The sequence below is a fragment of the Manacus vitellinus genome, unplaced genomic scaffold, assembly GCF_001715985.3.
Source record: "Manacus vitellinus isolate BGI_N305 unplaced genomic scaffold, ASM171598v3 scaffold_7_pilon, whole genome shotgun sequence".
NCBI classification, from domain to species: Eukaryota; Metazoa; Chordata; class Aves; order Passeriformes; family Pipridae; genus Manacus; species Manacus vitellinus.
In genome coordinates, this window is record NW_021940813.1 from 2,289,357 (window position 1) to 2,313,259 (window position 23,903).

Sequence of the window (23,903 nt, forward strand, 5' to 3'; positions counted from 1 at the left end):
CTTTCACACGGTATGCTCTGACTCCTGTAAAAAGTGGAAATCCCCTTTTTGGTGGAATATTTGGTAAAAAACAAAATGTTGCTATCAAGTGCATTTAAAGAAGGCACTCTTATGTTAAAACATTCAGTGCTTAATCCCATCAGTTTTGGAGGCCTGGGTCAAAGCGTTCTGCCTAGTTCTGTACACAATAACATGCAGCTGGTGAAACCAGACAATGAAAAGGACGTACTGTAGACAGAGAAACATGGAAAGGGTTAGTTACAATTCTCACTTTGCAGAGTCCTTTGGTTTTATTTATTTTAGCTTCCTTTCTTCACATCCAGTAGTCATCAGGTGAGGTGACACAGCAGGAACTTCCCATGCTCCTGAAAGGTGGCTGCTTCTGCTCCCAGCAAAATCCTCAAAGATGATGATGAGAGACTGGACAGTCACCAATTTCCAGTGCTCTGGCACAGAACAGTTGATTCCCAGGCTTACTGCATTCCTCAGTGCAGGTACTCAAATCACTGACAGTCACAGAGGACTGTCCCAAGTGGTTAACTGGAGTGGTCACACAACTGCTGTGTGGACACAGTCAGTGGCTGAAATGAAAATCCAGCAGATTTTCCTGTCTCTTGTGTTGGAGAAGCTTTTTTTGTTTTGGTTTGGTTTGTTGGCTTTTTTTTTGCCATCTCTCTTGGCAGAAATCTCTCAGTTGTATTACAAACAGTGCTGCCATTGAGACAGGGAGTGATGCTTCTCTTGACACATCTCCAGCTGCCCAAATTGTTGGCAGACTTTCCATTTAGGCAGGCACTGTAAAAACAGAACAATTTCTTTTCAGAGAAAAAAAAAATAGAAAAAAACTCTCCACAAAATAATCATGTCCTAGCATTGTTTTTTCTATGTAATCAGTGGAACAAAGCTATGGAAAAGAGGTATTCATGCTGCTGAGAGAGAACTGGCTGGGGTGAAGCCCTGTCTCTGCCCGGGTACCCAAGAAACTGGGGGCCTTCTGTCCTTGTTCCACAACCTGGAAGTGCCTCTCTCTGCAAATGCAAAAAAGGGCACTCCTACTAACATCCTCCTCCCTTGTGAGGGGATACCAGTGTCACCTTGGGTTTCAGAGAATGAGAAGCACAAATTCTGTCTGTGGTCAAGGGAAAACGGCTTCCCGAGGCTCCTCTAAGGAAGTGAGGGGATCCCTCCAGAGACCAGGTCAGAATTGTTCCAGAGCACTCTACCCCACTCTATAATGGGTGTCTGGAGAGACTAACCCCACCAGGATGGAATTACTCTTCTTTACAACCTGCCTTCCTCACAGTTTCCAACCCTTTTCCCCCCGCCTTTTAACAGAAAAGCTAGTTTCAGTAATCTCTTTTTGGTTTGCAGTATTTGGGATTCCCACTGCCCATGAAGCAATCTGACTTTCTTCATAAAGTGAAACCACCAGAAGCACATTCCCATCAGTACTGAAAAGCAAAATGCATGGCAGAGCATCCCCCTGGGTGCACCTCCACAGTGCCTTATTCCCCATCTACCACACACAGCCTGCTTGAGAATATGAAATGATGACTGAATTAGGCTGGAGTTTCTCCAAGAGCCATCTTTTTTCCCCAGGGTAGTACCAGCTATATTACTAAATAATTTCTGACAGATACTAGTTTTCTCTTTTGTTAAAAAAAAAAAAAAAAAAGAAACAGAATAGCAACAACTTGGGAGAGATGGAGGCTTGACAGCCTGAACAAACTCTCCATCTCAGTGCTCAACTACCATTACACATTTCTTCCTAAAATCCAGCTTAAGTCTCCTTTGTTTAAATCTGTTGGACCTTAAGTGCTGTGTCAGCTGAGTTAGCACAACAAATAACTTGTCCCATCCTCTCTAAGGACTCTCTGAAGAGGTTTGTTTATCGTGTCCTTAATCAGCCTAAACAAACATAACCAATCTTCCATCACATCCCTAAATCATTCTCATTTCTCTGGTATTGGTCCAAGTTGCCCTTAAATTAGGATGCCCAGAAGATGGTGGGACAGCTGATTGCAGTGAGCCACCAAAGCTGCTGTCCCACCTCCTCTTCCACAAATGGTGCAGAGACATGCCAAGGAAAAGGTAGTGTCTGGAAGGCAAGTGTCTTTGCTTTGTTCTTAATGAACAAATCGTGCTACAGCAGCCTTCAAAATAAGACAAATATTTACTCTTACTTACGTCACAGAGATTTTTCTATTTATGAGCAAAGTCAAGGCCCTTGTATAAGTAGGGCCTTCTATAAGTCAGTCTGTAAAGGAAGTTGACCTTAAATGAACTGTTTGTGTTATGTTAATGTATGTTAATGTAGTCCACAGGAACAAAATGAGAAACTCTCTTTATTTTAAGGAGAAAATCCATCCTCCTCTCTACATTATGCTCTGCTGGAAACAGTGCAATGCCTTTCATTGTTTAGTAAACACAAATGTTGGGGATCAGGCTGCGGTCTGGAAAATAACTGACCATTAACCCAGTTTCCATGACCACAAAAGAAGTTCCTGAGAAATTTTTTTAATTTATGGGGTTATATTGCTTCTGCTTGATACTATGAATTGGGTACATTCACAGCATCTGCTACAGCAAACTATGCTTTAACTATTACAGCTTTGGTGGAATCACAGTATTTTCTGCCTGTTCTGCAGAGACACAGGCAACAGTCATTTGCTCAAGTAGAAACTACCAAAGGCAGATATTTCAACCTCTCTGTACTCTCAAAATCCCCTGTTCTGAGTTTGTTTTTCCAAATCTATCTTCATTTTTTGCCCTATTTTTATTTTTCTCCCACTATAAGTGGTAAATGAATTTGTAAACCAGCTGGCCTGCAATATTGCATTATTGCTTATAAAAAATATGAACATGCTGAAGGTCTGAACTGTGTAATTTTTTTCTAGGAGAGTGCTTAGTATTTTATTTTAGTTGGGTGTATAAAGGCTCAGGTTCATAGACATAAAGAAAATTATGTTCCTGTATCCCAGTTAAAAACCTTCTAGGATATTGTGCCTAAAAAGGCAGGGAACAACCAGTTGGTGATATGCACTGTAGTGATATGAAATGATAAATGGTCAGTGTTGTCCAGACTCAAAAATCAGCATTTAAGATAGATTTTCCAAGTTTGTGGCAATGAAGCTTTGGCATAGTTGTAGAACAAGAAGGGAGGGTGGCTTCAGCCTGTATGCTCCATGTTCCCTGTTGATTTGTCATGTCCTTTGGCCTGAACTGTTGAAGGAACTTTTGGGAACTAAGACTCTCAGGCTGCCTTTGTCAACACTTACAGACCTTGAGGAAAAGGCTGACAGAAGAAGTAGGGCTCCTACTTTACATGCTTGAGTTATAACATCCAACAAGTCTAATCTAAAGGCTTTGTGCTAAACTTGGGTACCAAAGCTTTGAAGTTAAGTCACTCTTGAGACAAATACAGTAATATATTTTTAATACTTACGGTTGGGTCCTTCTTTGTATTCATTTGGTGGGACATCTATTGAAACAAATTCACAGGTTTAAGCATGTAGGGTAGATAACTATAGTGTTTATCCAAATGAGATTAATATTAAGCAACATCCACCAATGCTGAGGGTTCAATGTGCTAAATGCTCTTTGAAGAGTAAAATGCAGTCCTTACTCCATTGTCTTACAATATAGGTTACTATTTCAGGAAGGACAGATTTGGATAATAAAATAATGAGGTAATAGCCCTGCTCCATGTCTTGGGACAGAGTCCTGCACCCTCCTTGGGTTGTTTCTGAGCGAAGGACATGACTTCTAGAACAGCTGCTGCAGATGCTGGACAAGATCACTACCCTGCTTTCTCCTGCTCTTTTCTGAGACACGCAGGCTTACTAGCATGGAGGAAGAGGGTATGGATTGGAAACGAGGATTGTCCTTGTCCATGAAAAGTCTGGTTGTCCCTGCTCCCTTTTCTCAGGTGTTAGCTCCTGTACAGCTGCAAAGTAGCTTACAGCAAGTACTCAGATAGCTTGGCAGACTCAGTCTGGTTCACAAGACCTCTTTTAGAGCTCCCTTTTGTTCTGTTAGGCCAAGCATTGATGTCATGCAGCAACACAAGAGTACATGTGTGACAATGAGACAAGCTATATTTCTGTAGAAATCCGCTTGATCCTGGTGGGATCCTGACCCTTAATTTTCCAGCCAGTGACTCTAAAGCTCTCAGGATTGGATTATGCTCTGATTTCTGCTTCAGAGTGTGCTAAGCAGAGCAAGCTACTGAACCCAGTTCTATTCCATGGAGGAGTATCCCCTCCATCTGTCCAGAAACAGATCCCTGCAGGGATCACAGGTGACAAACTATGGCCTGAACAGGCACAAAGTCTGAGTTACTCTCACATCCAGCAGCTAACTCCTGTGAGGCTCAGGCACAAGAGCAGAAAACCATAAAGAATAACATGCCCTGGGGTGCTATGTGTCGTCCCCAGGGCCCCACAGGTTTTTGAAAACAGCACAGTTTCCTGCAGGTGCATTTCCCTGTGCACAGGCAGCTTAGTCGTACCTACCAGTGACACAATGGATAGCATGAAGTATATTTGTAAGTGAAAAAGAATTCTTAAGACATTTGGTCGTGCAAATGAAGTGTCTCATTACCTGTATAGGACACCAGATGGGAGGACCTCCGTCTCCACAGCCAGCAGATTAAAACAGCTAGAAGGCCTATCAGAATGACAATGCAAATGATGCCAGCTGCTTGAGCAAGTCTTCCTTTTTTCCCTAGGTTTTCTGTGCTAGAACCATTGCTTTGCTTCTGCTCCGTGTCTAGAATAAAATAGAAAGGGGATGTAATAAGGTGTAAATGTTCACATTTCATACCAGGCAAATATTTCACCAAATTTTCATATATAAAAAAATTCTGAGGGATTAAATATTTGTGCTATATGTATCACTGTGATACTGGTGATTTCTTCTGAGCAAGGCACATCTCCAGCTAATAATGTCCAATAATACAATACCAGTTTACTCTTCCCTTTCATCACACTGCATCCATCCTTCTTTCTTCTTTTTTGTTCTTTCCTGCCAGCCTTGAGAGACTTTATGTTTGGGCTTGTACTTAGACTCAGTTAAAAATAAATCTATACAGAATCTATAATGTAAATCTGAATGTATTCAGAAAAGTGAGTGAAAACCTCTTTCCCTGAAATTAACAGAGAATCTTCACCTACTGCTGCAAACTGAGGGTTTTAAATCACATCCCTTAACTATTTCAAGTGTCATGTGCTTTTAAAAACAAACAGAAACTGGTAATATGAAGGTCTTTTCCCCCAGAAGACAATATGACAGAATGCCATTAGGAAACTAATGACAAGGTTACTCAGTTTTCCTTTAATTTGGGATGACAGCATGGTATATCATCATTTAAACACTCTACTGTGCAACTTTTGCTCGTGTGCATAGTTTTTGTTCCTGGAAATAGTTTATGTAGTTTGCCTATGTTTGTGGGATCAGTGTTGTTAAGTCCAGAGTATGTGATTCCTTGGAGTGTTCAGGTACACAAGTTGTGGGTATCCAGCTACAGTTATGCAAACAGTCCAACCTCCTTGCACCAGAGTGCAGAAACCTGTGAGAGAAAGGGGTAGCTGGAGGTAGGACCAGGAATTGCAGTGAGAGCACAGAGCCACCTCCAGGTAAGCCTTCCCACTCCATACAGCTTCTCTACACAGTTTTGTTTGAAATAATGACCTTCAGCAGTGGTATTATAGCTCTAACTTTATAGTTTGTTTGTTTGTTTGTTTCTTTTTAATAGCTTTCTGATTTTGTGAAGAGTTGAGTGCTAAATACTTGCTTTTACTATTGATGACTCACATCAGCAATAAATAGCATATTATACTTGTGCTGTTAGGTGTATTGTTCTATTCAGCTGACATTACCCACATTTCTGCAGGCCTGCTTTAAATAGTGCACTGTAATGAATTGAGTTTTGGAGACTGAAAACTGAACTTTGAAACTAGGCAGAGTAAAAAGTAACTATGAGTCTGCAAAGCAGTTGGGTAGGCAGTCAGAAAGCATGGATCTGCTGTACGGTGGCCCTTGAAAAATAACTTAATTCCCCAAGTCAGCATATTCCCGAGGGACCAAAGAGTAAAGCACAGTGACTGCCCGGCATGCAAGAGCTCCTCAGAGCTGTTGTCATCACACACTTTATGGGGTATTCACTTCAGTGTGAAAGAAGTAAACATAAAAATGCATGGCTAGGCATAATTAGCTTGAAACAAAACCTGAGCTCTTCTCAGAGCACCTCTTGGAACTACTAAATTAACACATAGGCCTTGTTAGTGTGTATCTACGGACAGAGATGCACTGTGGGTTGATGTTCCTGCTATCTAGAAAACATGAAGCAGCATGAAGGGACTTACAGTTGGCTGATAGATTTTCCTGCAGCATTTCATTTTCTATGGAGCACTCTATTTGCATGTTGGAAGTGGCTTTCACCGTCAGGGTGCTGAAAACGCTGTAGGTGCCGTCGGCGTGGGAGATGATCTCCAGCGATGATGCGTTCAGGAGACTGTTGTTCATTTTATTTATCCAATAAACATTGGGCTTTGGGTATCCATTGCCAGACCTGCAGCTGAAAGTCACCTCCTCTCCAGTACTGTTTCTTATTGGTCCGCTGAGTATTGGTTGGCTGTAACTAGCTGGAGAGTAGGAGAAGAAGAAACAGTCGCTGATACTTTGAAACACATTGAGAAGACAAAATTCTGACGTGGGCTCTGAAGCAGAACTTCTGGGTTTCACATGGCCTTCATAACTTGAAAGGGAAACACCTGCAGGTTCTCTCAGCCCAGAGAGCTGAGAGAATTACTGGAAGGGCAGAAAGCTAAAGCCAAACCCAGAGGAAGAAAGCAGCTTCTTAAGCTGCTGTCACCCAGTCACATGCAAGAGTCTTAATATTAATGAAAAACAAGAGGAAAAGAAACACACACTGGGTAAACAGTTGTTACAGGTATTCTCCCAGGTTTAGATTCCCTGTCTGTAATATTTAAGTTAAGCACACATCATTTCAGCAAAGGGCTGAAGTATGTTTCCAAGGGTGTGCTTAAATACAATATAGAAATAGCATGAATTTGAAAAACTGAAATGAGAATTTGGGCAAATATGTGTAAGTGACACAAGTTCTTACCTGCTAAACTGAGAACCACTTCTGCCTGGTGAACCACTTTGGGAAATTCTTTTTTCTCCTGTACTATACATTTGTATGTATGTTTATCACTCTGGCTGACATTAAGTAGTAGTAGAGAAAAATCACCATTTTCCAACCTGTCCCAGAATAATTGAGTCCTGTTTTTAAAATGAATACACTGATTGCTGTAGTTGTCTTGACCAGAGACCAGTGCATGCACAACTGAACACTTCACTTGATCGGCGATTTGCCAATATACCCGTAGATTTTTTAATTGCAAGTCTCTTTTGTCAAAAATACAACTTAGTGTAGCGTTGTCTCCGAGTTTACTGATGACATTCTTCTTCTCTAGTGCAATAACTGCAGGATCAAAAGAGAGAGAGAAATAAGGGAGGTTATGTGGAAAAAGGGTCATTATTTTCAAGTACACACAGACTCCAGTATTAGTATTTATAACAGGTGTGTGTGTGCTCACTTCATAGTCATTCCTACCACATGACTTGCCAGTGGCTAATTCTCTCCACATCCATTTTTCTGTATATTGTCCAAAGGGACCATTTCTCTGAGGACCAACCAGTCTTAAGCATTCCCAGCCCCATGGATATTCACATGTTGCACTTTGCCCACTGACTGCAGACACATATTCAAGCCCTAATGCTTTAATAATCACTTGGAGGTTTTTTTTAATTAAGAAAAATTCCAAGTAACACGAGGTAAATCACGAGAAAGGGAAACACTGATGAGAAAAAGAGTGCTACCATTATTTTGACACCCAAAAAATTAAGAAGGGGACTAAAAGTAGTGTTTCTCAAAGCAGGAATGCCATAGAAATCACATTTAGTTGCTACTATCGGTGACACCCTCTCAATAAACACATACAGATGGCAAAACAGCCTGGCCAGATGCCTCCAGTGACACATCCATTAGACATTTAAAACTTAAGGGTCACTTGAGGTAGGTGGCTTTCAGAACTTATTTGGCTTTCAGAACACTTTTCCTGCCTTCCAGACTGGAGAAAGGCAGCCTCTCCTCCTGGCCAAAACCTCCTCGGTGCAACTGGTTGCTGACAGCAAAGCAGTGTATGTGTTGTGTCAGGCAGGGGGGTGAGAGGGGGTCAGGCATGGGGTTGAATGGCAGAGATTACATCTGGGGGAAGGGATTATGTGGGTGGATGATTTGGGAAAGAAAGATGATAGGACTGAAGGTTTGGAAATGCGGAAACAGGGCATGGTGAGGTGGGAGGGAGGCATCAATATTAAAGGGGGACCTCTGTTTGTGAGGGTGCACTGAACTCAGAAATAGCTCATTTACACCTCTGAGTTGGGCACCCTGGCTTTAAAACACCAATGAAGCAGATTGCAGGGAGGAAGGTGGGATGTTTTCCAGGCCCTTATCCTCCAAGGAGTCAGACAAGAAGTTACAGGCTTGAACTGCAACACAGATGCTGTGGCTCAGACTCCGGGAAACCCCCTTCAGTAGCAGGAGAATGGCACCCAGGGAAGATGAGGTAACCTCCACCACTGGTGTTCTGCAAGAAGAGGCCAGCTGGCACCTACTGAGACTGAAGCTGGTACAGTTTGTCTTGATGTTGGGGCCAGGGAGTTTCCTTGATGATTTTTTTTGAGGTCCTTCTCAATGATTAAGCAGGAACTGAGGAGAGACAACTCTAAAAACACTTAAATATCACCAGGTGATGTCGCTTAACCCTACCTTCGTTTTGCAAGGGATATTTTGGAACTGCAGTAAAAGACTTACTACTGTTGGGTGCTGGACACTGTGATGTATAATTCTAGTCATGAGTATCCAGGCACGTTAGATCTGCTTATCAACAGCCCTTATTAGTCCACTTCGAAGGCCTTTTGTTGGCAGAGATATGTAAGCAGGGATATCTCTGAAGCAAGCAAAGCAATCTGAGCAAGAGCATCCATGAGGTCCCTCGCTGTTCTCTGCAGTGAAACTGATAAAAATTGATTGTTCCATCTTTCCCTGATGCACGTCAGAGAAACATTTCACACTGAGGAATGTTTAAGTATCTTGCTGAAAACAGGCAGATGATTATATTGTGCATTTTACAACTGCTTTGTGTATTTGGCCAAACATAATAAACACAATAAAGGGAGGGAAGCTTAGTTTTTAACTGAAGTGTTCTGCACTTACCAGCTCTCAGAAGATGTAGGAGCAGTAACAGAAATCCATAACTAAAAATAAAAGCAAACAAGAGCGTTACATGATTGACTTTAGAGTCTCTCTTGTTTAAATAAGCAATAAACCCAATATTGATTGTTTTAGTACAGTGGCAGAAGTAGGTAAATTAGGTACTGCTACTGTGTAATGCCCCATTAATTATTTGCATTTTTGACAGCTGCAAAACTTCTGTTCATAACTGTGGGTAGGTGGCCAAGGCCATGAATAGCAGCAAAATGCACTAATATTGGAATCAGAGCAGAGGGCATGAAGCTGGTATTGTGCCTGTCTCTTTTGTGAAAAACAAACTGGATTGACAAATGGGACAAAGACGGACAAACAGGCCCTGGAGGCTATCTGGATCACTGGGAAGGACAGTGGATGCCCAGGTCGAAACCTAGGTTTTTCATACTTTTGCTGAAACTCAGGGAGTTATGGTTTTGTCTGGGTAAAGGTCAAAGAGCAGCTGACCACATTGCCCACCGGTTTGTGCACTCAGTAAAAATGTGTAAACAGGAAACGTGCTGATAGTGGAGAGCACTGGAGTGGAGTGCAAAGGTTTTGCTGGAAAGAATTCGGTGTGTTTGATTACTCAGGAGGGGCAAATCTATGCAGGAGTTACCCCAGGGTGTTATAGGAGATAGATGCTATAGGAAAACCCAGTTTAACCTGTCTACAAAGTCCAAGTGACTTAACTGTCATCCCACAGGGCTTTAAGGAAGATAAATGCGCAGCACTTTCTTAGGAGTTACTTTAAAGTAGCCTTTCACCACCATGCCTAGTTACACATTGTTCTCTCCTTCCTCCAGAGTGCTGTGGGAAGGGAAAGGAAAGGTTTTGGAATGCTGGAAAGGTTTTGCAATGAGACTTTTCTGGCTGCAGTTGCCCACCTTGATATTGCCCCAGGTACAATAAGGTTGCAAAGCTGAGCTGATGGGCAGAGGGACACGAGCACTGGCTCGTTGCTGGTTTGCCCAGCTCACTCTTGCAAGCAAGTAGGACTGTGAGGCCACACTACTTGGGTACAGCTCCTTTCCTCAGTTGTTCTCAACCCTCAGCCAGGTCCAACACTGAGCCAAGGGTTGGGGACAATGGGTAGAGCTGCCTCCAGCAGTCCATGTCCAGCCAGGATTGAGCTCCAGGATCTTCCACCCAGATCGCTCACTGCCTTCCCTCCCAACCCTGACTCTCCTCCCTCCAAGCCCTAAGCTCACTTCCCCAGCAGCCATTTCTCACCTTGCTTTTCCCCATCAGCTATGCTTTACAACATCCCTTCTCTCTCTCTTCCAAGCTTTCTGCCCTTTCCCCACAGCTTCTGCTCCTTTGTCCAGCCAAGCATAAGAATTCATAATCCACTTCCCAGGCACAGCATCGCTTCTGCCCAGCTTTACTCCTACCAGCTTCCCCAGGCACACCGTGGGGCTCCTCTGCTGTGGAGGAGTGTTTCTAATTCCCACCTGCCTCCCTCAAAGTTATAATCCCCCCAAACATATTTGGCTTCCCATGGAGAAAGCACAGAACATTCCTGACACAAAATCTACCTCCACTTGAAGCCCCATCTCCAGAGACTGAGATGGAGAAAGTTTTGGGGAGAAGCACTATGAACTGTATTTCTTTTATATGAAGGAAACACTTCATTTTTCTTTTCTGTGTCCTTTGAAACAGTTTCATAGATGAGGTTTCAAATGTTTAAGTGGATGACCAGTGTAGAACATTTCTGCTCTATTACTTATTTTAGTGAATCTGCCATCAGGCTTAAAGGAACTCTCCTAAGTAATCGTACCTAAACATTCCAGAGAGGCAGCTCTGCTCTGCTCTGTCTCTGTCAGTGACTTTTGGTGGCTTCTGCACATGGCTTTGTATTGTATTCCTGTTGTATTTTTATACAGTGCAGGAGTCATCACTTTTGTGCCAGGCTTCTAGAGATCTGTCTTGATAACCTCCGTTTAATGTAGTCTTTAATCTTTCTTAATCCTGTGCTTGTTTTATCAATCCCCACCCACATGGAAATTATGGATATAGCAACTCATTTGAATGAAATACAGAAAGTAACTGACTTATCTTTAAGGGACTCCTTAGGGAATTTCCCATAGTAGGCTTTTGCTAATGTCAACAAACATTCCAATAGTCAGCCAGAACCGATTCTCATATGTATGTACACAAAGCAGATCTTGATTTCTTGTTTTGATAATGATGCACAGCCAAGATTGGACAGATCTCATCCTCTTACTTGGAGGAGGTTGCAGCTGTGGTTGTGTGGGGGCAGTGTCAACCCACCGTGTTCCTCTGGAATAGCATTAATTCCCAGCTTCTATTGGAAAAAGGGAGAAATGCTCTTGCCTGCAGCAAAACCTCTGTTTTGTCCTCTATGTACACCCAGCTCCTGTGTCCCCCACACTAGCAGTGAGCTCCAGTAAGTTTCTTAGGTTTTCTCTGATTTTTAAAAGATATTTTAACTTTATTTTATCCTTTCTCAAGTCTTTCCCACACCTTCCCTCTTCTGCAATTTTTTTTTAAAATGCCATATGAAACAGGAGAAAGTTGCAGTTCCCTTTTCATACATTCTTATTTGATGAGATCATTCTTCCTACCAACATTTTTTCCATCACTGCTCATCTTAGAGCCATGGAAGGTTGCTGCTCTGGCACAACCCTGCCAGGCAAAAGATGTCCCGATGCTTTCAGTTACAACAACCATTTGAGATCCACTTTACCCCCTTGAGATCCACTTTACCCCCTACCCTTGTAGCGACACGGCTCTTCTCGCATCAGCAGGTGCCCCAAATAAGTTACCTGCGGAGCTCTTCTAACACTTGCCCTAAAGAAACGCCAACCTGGGCAATAAAAACTCAGCTGAGTCATCTCCCATAGTTCACTTTCGGCTAAAAATCTCCATAAAATGCCCGTTAATTGCCTGTAGCCCTCGAACGCGGAGAGACAAGGGGTTCCAGCCCGGCTAACAGGGGAAGGAGGTTCTGGGAACATCCTCAACCCCTCGGCTCCGGTCCCGCGGCTCCGAGAACCGGGAGCGTCGCGGGACCCGCCGGGGGACGGGAGCTGCCTCCAGGAGCTTTTATCGTCGCAACCGCTGTCCAGGGATCAGGAGTGTTCCCCTCGCCCCTGACTCCAGTAAAGCAGCCCACCCGCGCCAGCGCTTTCCCTGCCCGCTGCAGCAGCGAAGCTCGGGTTTCCCTAAAAGGGGGATGCGCATCCCTGTCCCGGAGCCAGCCGGGGAGTTCCCCCCGTGCCCCAGCGATGAATGAGGGGGGCGGCAGGTCCCCTTTTTCCGCGGCCCGGGGTCACTACTCACCCTCGCGGCTTCATCGTGCGGAGCTGAGCTGAGCAGAGCTGAGCTGAGCTAAGCCAAGCCGGCAGCTGCCCGCCGTGGGCCGTTCTCCTTTCTCTCTCCACGCCTCCTCCCGCCGGGGATTTCCGTCTCCGTGCGCTCGGAGCCGGGTCACGGCCAGGGCTGTGCAAACCTGGGACCCCCGGCACTGGCGATGCGGAGGGTCTCGGGCACTGGCCCATCCCCACCGACCCTTTCCCAGAGCCTCGCCGGGACCGCTTGGCTGGAGCTCCCGGTCCTGCGGAATCCCGCCTGTGCCCCTCACTGCCGTCTCTGGAGCTACCGGGGAGGACTGGGGAGTCAATGCTGAGCGCCGGGTTTAGACATAGCCCAGAAAGAGCGGCACCTTCTTGGCCCTGCGATGCGGAGACCGGCCCCACGGCTCCCGGGGGTGGGCAGGGTACTGCACCCGGCAGCGCTCGGGGGTCCGGGGAGCCGGTAAAGTTGTGTTTCAAAGTACATTGGGTCTATGATCACATAAATAATATATTTGTTACATATTTTTATTTGGTAAATAGCTAAATGGTGTTTGGTAGAGAGCACAGCTGCGCCCGAAGGTGCCGTAGGTAAGAATTCTGGCAGAGCCGCGCTGGTGAGAGGTGTTGAAGCACCAGCCGGCTGTCTGAAAGCTGTGGTTCACCGTCTCAGCCGTTTCGTTTCTGGTTCCACACCCGTGGCTGTGTTTGGCTTGTTTTTTGTCAGGCCCCCCAGCCCAGCTGGGACTCCTTTGCCAGCGTTTGTGACCCGCAGCACGAAGCTGTCACAGCCGCGCTGCAAGCGAGCGGCACCGCGTCAGTGGCTGAGATCTGCCGCATTCGTGTTTTATTTCTCCTTTGTTCTAGTCCCCCTGGGAATAACCAATTACTTTGTGCACGATGAGCACGAAACTTCAGGGTTGTGCAAGACTGCAGGTCTCGATGCCGTTTCCGCTGCCAGCCAGCAGCAAGAAGGGATTCTCTCAGTTTTGGGTCTTAAAGCTGCATTACTTCAGCCTCTCTGTGTATTACTGATACACTTCAAATTAGTAACAGGGTTAGGAGGGCAGACTTGAATTTATTCTCAATTTAAAGGAAGTATAAACATTCTTATGGAATTATTGCTGAATCAGAACACCTTTGCAGCAGCCAATTCATGTCTTTCACTGAAGTATTTCCTGATGGGATATCCTAGTTTGGGAACTACTCTTTTTTTATTTTGGGTGCTTTAATAACAGTCACTTGGTGAACAGGGATGCACATGGAGTCAGTTCTTTGTGGCTAAAAGCTTCCTGACTTTAAAAGCCTGTGGCTTAACTTTATAAGTGAATTTTTAGACACCTGGATATAGATTTGTTCTCTCTAAAGTGCACTCTTCTGCTGTTCTTTGCAGTGGTTTCTATCACGCTTTTTTCACACATGATGAATAAGAGCAAGCCTACTCCTACACCTGCATACCAGTTCTGGTGGAAAGGAGTTTCCCAATAAACAAGAAAGACAAATGTGTCTCCATAGCCAGGAGACTCTTCGGGATTTAAAAAGATGAGGTGCAAACCTCTTCACCAGGCTTTTGAATTCGTGTTGCCTGAAATCTTAATGAATTTTATTCTATAAGGCAATATTGTACTCTATTTCCCTTCTAAATGACGTTCATTAAGGCCCAGCTTTAGGCAGGTCCTTAGTTCTCAGAGTGTTTTTAAAAACACCCAAATTGTTGACAGCTGATTTGTCCTCTCTTTTGTGTGGCCACACCACTTGACACAAATTAAGGCATTTAAAGCTGTCAGGAGAAGAAACAAACTCCTAAAGCTTGTGCTTGGCAAATATGTTGCCTCTGGACTCTGAAACTAGAAACACTAGGAAGAATTGGGGGAAAAAGAGGAAGAAAACAGTACTTCAGTTTTCTGGGCTGTGAGACAGAGAAGTGATCTATGTAGTAGAGAGTTGGAGAGCTGTTTGTTTTCAAATGGATCTCATTCAAAGAGAACAGGTGAATCTGCAAAACACCTTCAGTGTTGAGCTCATTAACACAGTTATTGAGGATACAGAGAGAGTGACTGAACTTTTTGAAACAGAGACATACCTCTCTCTTTATACATAGAAGAAAAGACAATCTCAGACAAATTTAACACCTCTGGGGACAGGAAAAAGGGGTGACATGGCTGTATGTGATGTGGAGAACTTAAACTGTATTTGGAGTCAGACAGCCATGAAGGAAATGCTGTGACACTTGAAATACAGCACATCCTTATGGAATGGTCTCCACAAGTGTCTGGCTTTCGCAGTGTGGAGACTTCAGTGCATGACACTAAAGCTAATAAGGCATCACTTGCAACTGAGAAAAAAGTCAAGAGAAAAATGACAGTAGCTCTGGCCACTTGTGCAATTTTATGTGTGAGTAAAGAACAAAAGATGGTACAAGGCATAAATGATTTTACAACACTTTTGCAACACTCTGTCTACAGAAGAGCTAGCCAAAGTAGCAAATGGAATAGAGACAATGAGTCTTAAAAACAGAGGATGAAGGGAGGATAGTGCACAAAAGCAAGTAGTTTCCTTGAACTAGCAGAGACATCTGGGGTAAAACAGCAAAGCTGAGTGCTAACAAAGAGTGGTGATGAAACAAGGGAAAAGATGGGATTACAAAATAAAATATTTTGTGATTCTAAGATCCTTCAAGATGGTGAGCTTGGCCTGATGAAATGGAAAAGAACTGCCAAGAAATACTCTTGACAGAAGTGAATGAACTAAGAGAAAACAATAGTCTGTCTGTTTGCTCTCCAGCTCACATTTTGTTGTCACACTCAGGCCAAAAATATCACTTTTAACACCTAAATTCCAATACTGTTCTATGCAAAAGAGGAAACTTGTAGCCCTGTAAGATATCTGTTTTGGGAAACATGTGTTCTGTGTACATGGTGGCAATAGCAATCCATTTATTTATACCCAGAAAAGGAAAGGACTATGTTACATTTAGTTATGTTGTCAGAAAAGAGGACTGGTATTCAGAGTTCTTTATTGTTGCCCATATTCAATAGTTGATTTCCCGTTGATTTAAGAAAAGCAAGGGAAAAAATAATTTTGCAATACTTTTCCCTGCTCACTGTGTTTGGGTGTGTTGAAAACAACAACAAAAAAAAGGATTGACAACAGTATATAATTGCTGAAAATGTCTCTTCAGCCTCTCATATTTAGTCCACATTATCCTGTGTGGAGTGATCCCAAATAGAAGAGTGGTCTTGCTGTCTGAATTGCCCTCTGCTCTTTTCCTCAGCTTTGTTTCTGCCAAATACACTTTTCTCTGATCACGAGTGGCAAAAGCTCCTCTGCAAAAGGAAACTTGATAATGCATCAAAGAAACTGTTGTGGAAATGGAGTTCACAGATTTTAGAGTGTGAAATGCCTTCTAGAGAAGGAGATTATTTTCTTTTGCCCATGTTCACTGCATTAACAATAAGAATGACATGAGAGCGAGCGCAGCTGAAAAACAAATTCAGAATCAAGTCATATGCAGCTGCCTTTAGCTAAGGAAGAGAAGGAGCAGGTTGTCTGAGACCATCCAGCAGAAATTTTCTTTCTCCAAAAGGAATATGTTGGTTTTTATGGTGACTTCTCCAGCATGGGGTTTTTTATTCCACATAACATACAGTACAATGAAAATCCTCTGAGCAATTTAAAAAAAAAATCAATCACAGCTAAGCCTGAATCCCAGTGACTCTACAGAGAGCATGAAGAAGGAGTTTCTGATGCACAAATTGACTGATCTCTTGTTCGAACTAAAACAAGATATATAGGTGTATATATATATATACAGGAATATATATATATATATATTCCTGTATATATATATACAGGAATAAAGGTAGATAGAACCTTCCAAAACCAATTTCAAACCTCAGCCTTCCCAAACTGTAGTAAGATTAGACTCATAAAATGCCATACAATTAAGATCTCTTTGTTTCTGATCATCATGATATTCTGTGGAAAGAGCAAATGAAATTTTCAAAGAAAATGCTCAAGAGCCATCTCGGCAATAGCTGAACAGGTGAAATATTTCTCAAATACAAATACACTTATGTAAAGTCTCAAGAGTAAAATTTACTCCAAGACCATAAGTATAAAATGCAGTAGAGGTATTTATTGTACAAATTGAACATTTTTGTTATATATCTCACTGAACATCAAGAATTTTAAGAAGCAGAATAAAGCAAAAAAATATTATCCATAATTTTATAGATGTAATTTTAAATTGTCTATGCTTTTGATTATACCAACATTACATTGTTAAAATAAATGAGCTCTGATGTGAAATTTTAAAACATACTAAGCATGGGTTTGGAAACTGATATAATGTCCAAGCTGACAGTCTAAATTAACCTTATAGAAAGGTATAATAAATGATATTCTTAAAACAGCATTAGAAAGCAAATATGCACCTGTCCTTCTATAAGCCATTGCCATGAACTAAAGAATCTAGCAAATTTTAGAAACTAATTTCTGATGTGAAAATATCCCTTCTTGAAGAAAAACACAGCTGTATTCCTGGAGACATTAATGTCAGAGCAAAACAGTACCCATCACATACCTAAGATAATATTTTAACATTGTGTTTAAAATTAGAAAATTTAGGAAAGTGTTTATTTCTCCTCGTGGCACAGTCAAATAGCAAACCATGTAATGCAACAGGATATGATATGGGTGCCAAGCAGTGAGAAACAGGAACCGAAATCAGTACGACTTAATGCTTTTTATTGAATTATTTGATAAGAAAACGTTACTATTCCTAGGATTTGATGAGAACTGCAGTTTCATTTTAGTGTAAAAAGCTGTTCTGGCCCTTATATGACTCAAAAAATTCCCTCTGATACCACTTGAAATACAAAGTGTAGATACAGTGTAATGTGGCATTTGGCTTTTGAAAATGTGGTTGTTGGACAGACGAGTGGTTTGGCTGAATTCCCCTAAAAGCCCAGTCTTCTGAGAGACACAGTGGTCAGAGTATTAAGACTGATTCCATAGTGGGTTAGAGGCATGTCTTTAGCTGTCAGTCTTATGGTGAGTACAGGTGGGGGGCTCTGCCTGTGAATACTGTCTGGTTTGTTGTGAGCTGTCGTGCCATGAAAGGCAGCCATGGTTGTGCAGTCTCTTTCTTCCTTTCACTCCAGGGCAGGGCTTGCCCCAGAATGCAAACAAGAAGCAACATTGCATGGCTCATCAGCTGGTGATCAGCTCTCCAACATCTTCCTTTGGCCCCCAGTGCTGAACTTCTTGCACCATTAATTACATTTATGTAATACTTCGTAATGTTTCAATTCTATCTCTCCTGACCTCTCTACTTCTTCTTTCCTTCCACTTGTCTCTAGCTAATATTGCAATATGTTCTCTTTGTCATTTTCCCATCATGGATGTTGGTGTGATGTAATGCAGGCAAGCTTTGGTGAAGCAATTTACACTGCTGTACCAGTTACAGCTCAGATTGAGATACGTGACTTTTTATTTCTCAGTTTTGTTTGTCAGGATTGCCAGTTTGTCATCTGTTGTATTTCTTAGTCATGGAGTTTAGCAGGGAAAAATGTGAGAGAAAGGAAGAATAAAAAAGAGATTTGGAAAGTGAGCTCTACATCACAGAGAGCTATATGTGCTCCTGTGACTGTTAAAGACAATAATGTGATCTTTGTCTAGACAAATTTCAGAGATAATTTGCTCTGACTTTCATTTCTGAAGGAGAAATTTTGAGGATGCTGCTCTTTTCTATGAAAAGAAGTCACGATCTATCATATTGATGATATTTATGATGAGTTTTTGTCTTTAATGATGCAGATATCATTTTTCCTGGAGTAAAGAAGAATGTGATCTGGTAGGGCATCAGCTGCTCTATGGACACTTCCCATTTTCATGCTCCTTCCCTGAACTACTCCAGAAAAGGAGATGAACTTTGCCACATGTCAGCACACTCCTGGGAGATTCTTGCTATGTCGCTGGTGCACTGAAAGTAGTCCAGCTTTCCTCAGAGTGATTTTCTCGTTTACCCAAATCATAGTTGGGCAGTTGCTCCAGTCCCCAGAGCCACACACTGAGCAGGGACAGGCAAAGGAGCAAGGGCATGGACTTCTGCAGGGAGCTGCGCTCTCCAAAAGCTCTCAGGGCCAGTGTGAGCCCTCATCAGACCATTGTGGCCACCTCCAGGTTTTTCCAGCTCTGAGCAGGGGGACTCTGTCTGACCCACTCATGATCTGTACCCGAGCCTGATCCCAGAGAAGACTGGAACTCCATTGTTCTGGGCAATGCAGGAACATGGGGTACAAGCTCACCATAGTAAGCAAAGAGCTGATGTACTAACATTTGAGTGGTTGTGCTGCACAGCCAGCACTACAAAACAAATATTGATCCCTGACTTTGTGACAGTTGAGGGGACCTTGTTCAAGAGAGTGCTGGACACAGTACTCCCTCCTCTGCCACCTGGCTCCAGCTCCTCAGCTTCCCCAGGGGTCAGCACTTCTGGGACCTGATGTGACCACAGCTCCTGGGGCAGTTGGTTTCAGCCACAAAACTCCTTTTGCCAAAAAGAACAAAGAAAACTCCCTAAATTTGCTTTCTGAATATGCTGCACTAGAATGGTAAGAAAGCTGGCTGGCCCCCAAATCTGACAGACTTCCCTGCCACCTCCACCCAGGCTCCCTTCAGAGACCATCATTTTGATCCCAAAGGCAGTAGCAGAGGCAGCAGCAGATAGGGGGCATGGCATTGAAAGTGCTGTTTTCATTGCACAGTTAATGGACTGACTCTTCCCAAAATGTTAAATAGAAAATGTAAAAAGAAGAACAGAAATGCAGGCAGGTATACAAACCCCCGGTAAACCCATTTTTAAGACCAGAATGACTGGCATAAATAAATCCAAATTAAGCCCCAAGATAATGTTGTAGGAACTGATCTTATGAAAAGAGAAAAAAAAAGAAGGATTGGCTGGAATTCATGCTTTCCTCTATCATCTTTACATTTTTACTATGCCTCAGAAAAAAAACTCAAAACTTGTCCTGGTGGTGGTCCCCAGTTTTATTATTAAAAAAATACAAATAATTTACTCTCTTGACCAGTGGGTAATTTTAAAAAAGAGTCTTAAATGCAGACATGTGAAATGTTCTTAGTCCTACAGGAATTCTTTTTTTAAGTGTGCTAGTTCATAGTCTAAGTGGAAACAGGGAAATGTTGCCCTTGTAAAGACAAATATTTATTTTATTGTTGAAAGCTCTGTACCGTTCAGCCTTTGAGGTCTGAGTTTGCTGAGAGACAGCTTCCACCAGATAATTTAAAGTCCTATTCTGAATGTTTAAGAGATTACAGGCCTCGTTTTCTAGAGCACTTGTTAAGAGTTGTTTCCCTGTAATGTGAATGGGGAGTTGTAATCCCTTTTATTCTCCTCTTTAAGTATGTTTATATTGGCAGGATCTAAGTCTGCCATTCTGCAACACACAGGATTAACACACTGCCTGCTCCTGCTATACCTCGGGGGGTGCAGAAATGTGCGTTTCTCTTTCCCCCCACGTGAGCATGTTTGTATGTGTTTGGCTCACAACAAGACGCTGAGCAAAGGACTGCTGATGTATGTGCAGCTGTGTCCCTTGTCTGTCCTCCCTCTCAAATCCTTGGGAGTTTCCTTAGGAGAAAAAAGCTGCTAAGTGGTGTTTGGACTTCTGTGAGTGACTGTTTCAGGGACTGACACATCTCCTCTCAGCAGTGGTCTTTTCCCTTGTTGCAATCAGTTTTATTTCATTTCCCATAATAGGACACCTGAGAGTTTGTGCTGTCGCACATCTTCCCGAAGGGTTGTGTTTGTTTAACATCTGTTATTAGGATTTAGCGTATTTTGGCTGTGGGAGACAAGACAACAGATGATTAAGAACTTTTCTGGGAGGAATTTGCAACTTGTCTGTGAACTAAAAGAAAGGTTGGGATTATTTTTTTTGCCCACTCAGTGTATAACACATCAACCTTGAAAGAAAGAAGCATTGCCCTTACAGCTCATAAGACTGCTTTAGAGAAAATATTGGGGGTTTTTAAGGTGTTCCTATTTTGTTTGTTTGTTTTGTTTTGTTTTGTTTAATTTTTGCTTTTCAAATGGACCAGATTGTGCATTAATTGTATTTTAGGGGAGGGAAGGAATCCAAGTTCTCTTGCCTGCTGCTCATATATCTACACAGCCTGTGCAATCCACACTGAACTCTGCTTTCAGAATATCAGGACTATGGCAAGGGAAATGCACGTATGTATTCATGTGCATGAGGCCAGCATGGATCCACAAGAAATGTAAGATGACATGTTGTTAAAAAGCTGTGCCTTTCTCTTGACCATTTCCTCTATGAGAACCTCCACCCGGGAGCACAGAAGGTTAGGGAAGAAAGCAGTAGGAATGAAAACCACGGGAATGTACTGGCAACACAACACACATCACCAAAGCAACTCAGAATTCAGCAGACTTTTATCTCTTACTTTGTTCTCTGCCTGCCGTACCGAGATTTTTCAGTCAGATTTTAATCTGCTGGGAGAAAAAGTGTGAGAGCACGTGAGGTAAGAGCGTTCAGCTGGCCAAACACCTGTTTTTCCACGCAGGGCCACGCAAGGTTTTCCTGGAATCACAGTTGGAAGGGTCTCAGTGGAGCGTGGACGTGGAGCGGCTTCCTCTGCCGGCGCTCACAACGCGCACGGGCTCCTCGCCGCGCCTCTCTCAGGGGCTGCCCATGCCTGTCCACCCACACAGCCACAAAAGCAGAACAGGCTGTGAGAACACGGGCGAAAATCGTGTAGCAGCTACTCTGTAACACGATGGAAAATGTTGAACAGAGTGTTGCGCACTTCCGAGTGAGCACAGCACAGCCACCAGCTGCGAGGGTCTGTGAAAGCGCCCAAATCATTCCTTGTGAGACTGATGGACAGCACCCCTTCCGAATGGGAATGATGCTAGCTTTGTCAGCAGTGCAAATCATTTAAGAGTATTTGGGATAGTTTTGTCCCTGAAATTTCTGCTGCTTAGACTGCAATGTTAGATATGCATCTGACATGCATTACAAATGTTTGTAACCTCCTGGGAATTAATCAAGGCATTAGTCTCTCCATTCCTAAATAACACTCCATGCCAGCAGCTTTTTTTTCCAACCAACCTCATACCTAAGTAAGTTGTCTGGACTGTTTATATCATCGTGTCTCCTAGGCATATTTCTTCCTGTGTTACCACCTAACAGTGTGCTTTAATTGTAACTAAGAATTTTATCTTTGATTCAATCTCTGACTGTGGTTTTGTGTGGAGTTAGTCTGGTATGGTCTTGCCCAAGAAGAATCCATCTGGCAGTATTCTTGTTCCTACTGGAAGGAAAAAAATCTTTGGGAAGTCATTAAAAGGAAAGTGAGTCCTGTGGGGAAGGATATCTGTCACTCTAGTGTCATGGCCTTGAGCATTTTCTGTCTGAGTCATATTTTGTAGAAAAGATTAACTTTCTGCTGACCAGTGGCAGACTGAGAAAGTGTCTAAAGAGCATGTTATGAGGTTGTTATAGAAATTGGTGGTGTTTCACTGGATTTGTGCACTATGATGAGGTCCAGCTATTGAATGGCTGGGCTGGGCTCTATGGCTGGGCTGCTTTTGAAGTTGCATTCAGAGACAGGCAGGTTTATTATTCTGCTGATGGGGTGCAGCATGCTGAGAAGAGAGAGGTTTGTGAGGCTGGTCACTGTCTGCACTGATGCCTCAGCAACAGGCTTTGCTGAAAAGGTGACAGACTTTGAGCCAGGGACAAGGCCACAAGGTGAATTAGTCTGGGTCTGTCATCGAGAAAGTGCTGGCAGAGCTCAGTCTTCTCCCAGCTGGCCGTGGTGCTTGCTTTGAGAGTGCTTTGTATGACCTTTCCTCAAGTGCCAAAAGCAACTACCTCTTGCAATTATCCAGTAAAATAATAGCGTAGCTGTAATTTAACATGGTTGTTGTGGTTCAGTGTCTGCTTCTCATCTGTTGTCAGACTGGATGGGAATTGAGGTTGCCCAGAACAAAACAGTAACATACAGGTGGAATTGTACTGGTTACACTGACATAATTTTTTGTTTTCCTGTCAGCTCTCAGGAGACTGTATTTTCTTTTTATTATCCTGCTTCTATTCAGATGTGAAAAACCTTGCAATTACACCATCAGATACAAGATTAAATACTTTGAAGTATGTTTACAGAATGATCTTTCTCTTCATTCACCAAGACTCAAAGCTTTAAACTTGTGGACTGAGAAATCCTGCTCCTTTCTCAGATTCACAGTCCTGTATGGTCTTCTCGAAATGAGAGACTTTTAGCTATTCTTGGTTATAAATAATCATTGTTTAGGTAAGTGTTTGAAAATATTAGGGAGAAAAATAGTTTTATATGCTCACGTTTATGTAAAAGACCTGATGGGTAATGATGGAAGTTTCCATCCTCCAGGCAAGTGGGTTCTATAACTGAGTACATACAGGATTGAGTGGGACTACCTCAATAAGTTCTTTACAGAATCAGGACCTCAGTGGTCTACTAAATCACCACAAAGATTAGCATAAACTCTGTCTCTGTGTAGCTAATGAAATAGCACAAAAACAATCTCAACCTCATCTCAAAAAAAGACAATAATATGGTTGTGGGAGGAAAAAAAGGTGTGTGTTTTTTACAGCACCATGGAAGAAATATGAATAAGCAAAGCTGCAGTCTAGATCTAAATCAAGACCCTTGAGAGTCACTGAGATCTTATTTACTTCAATGAGAACTGAACTGGGACATAATAGTGAAATGCCTCAGAAATCTCATATATTTTGGGTAGCCCTTCACCTGAGAGGCAATGTGTTTTAGTCAGTGCTGGCTGCAGCCTTTATGTATCTACCATATACTTGCAAATGTTAATTAAGCAGTTTCCATAGAACTGGGGGGGATCATTGGTCCAAACCAGGGAAGAATTTGTTAGGTCCATTTTTCAAGCATGCCAGCAGACAGTGTCATCAAATACAACTCTATGGTATTAGGAATGTTTACCATGTTTTTTAGCACATTTTAAAAGAATGTTTTTATAGCAGCTGTGGCAGAAGTAGATACTGAAAATTAGTCATAATTGTGCCCAAACAACCACTGTCTGATTGTGATTTAGCTAAACAAGTATGCGACCTTATTGTCTTCCATCAGCTTTGAAGAATTAAAATAAGCATATTTTATTTGTCAAGGGAAGAGTTTGAAATGTTTTAACATATTTTCATTGTATACCAAGCTTAGGG

The 23,903-nt window shown here is 42.6% G+C and overlaps 1 protein-coding gene across 1 annotated transcript; it reads right to left on the reverse strand.

Annotated features, from left to right (window-relative positions):
- Positions 1-657: 657 nt before the first annotated feature.
- Positions 658-12,704, reverse strand: ICOSLG (inducible T cell costimulator ligand). The gene is made up of 7 exons (XM_018084395.2): positions 12,623-12,704; positions 9,287-9,327; positions 7,130-7,489; positions 6,366-6,644; positions 4,603-4,770; positions 3,446-3,481; positions 658-795 (listed from the first exon to the last, which is right to left on the reverse strand). Exons 1-7 carry the CDS (start codon positions 12,634-12,636, stop codon positions 785-787), a joined length of 909 nt encoding a protein of 302 aa, XP_017939884.1. The 5' UTR covers positions 12,637-12,704; the 3' UTR covers positions 658-784.
- Between the last annotated feature and the right edge of the window lie 11,199 nt (positions 12,705-23,903).

Bases quoted from the DNA above. Each gene is read 5' to 3' on its own strand.
- ICOSLG (XM_018084395.2), bottom strand. The intron at 7,490-9,286 runs GTAAGTGCAGAA...TTGATCCTGCAG, and splicing joins CCTACATCTTCTGAGAGCTG to TTATTGCACTAGAGAAGAAG. The intron at 3,482-4,602 runs GTAATGAGACAC...TTGTTTCAATAG, and splicing joins CCATCTGGTGTCCTATACAG to ATGTCCCACCAAATGAATAC.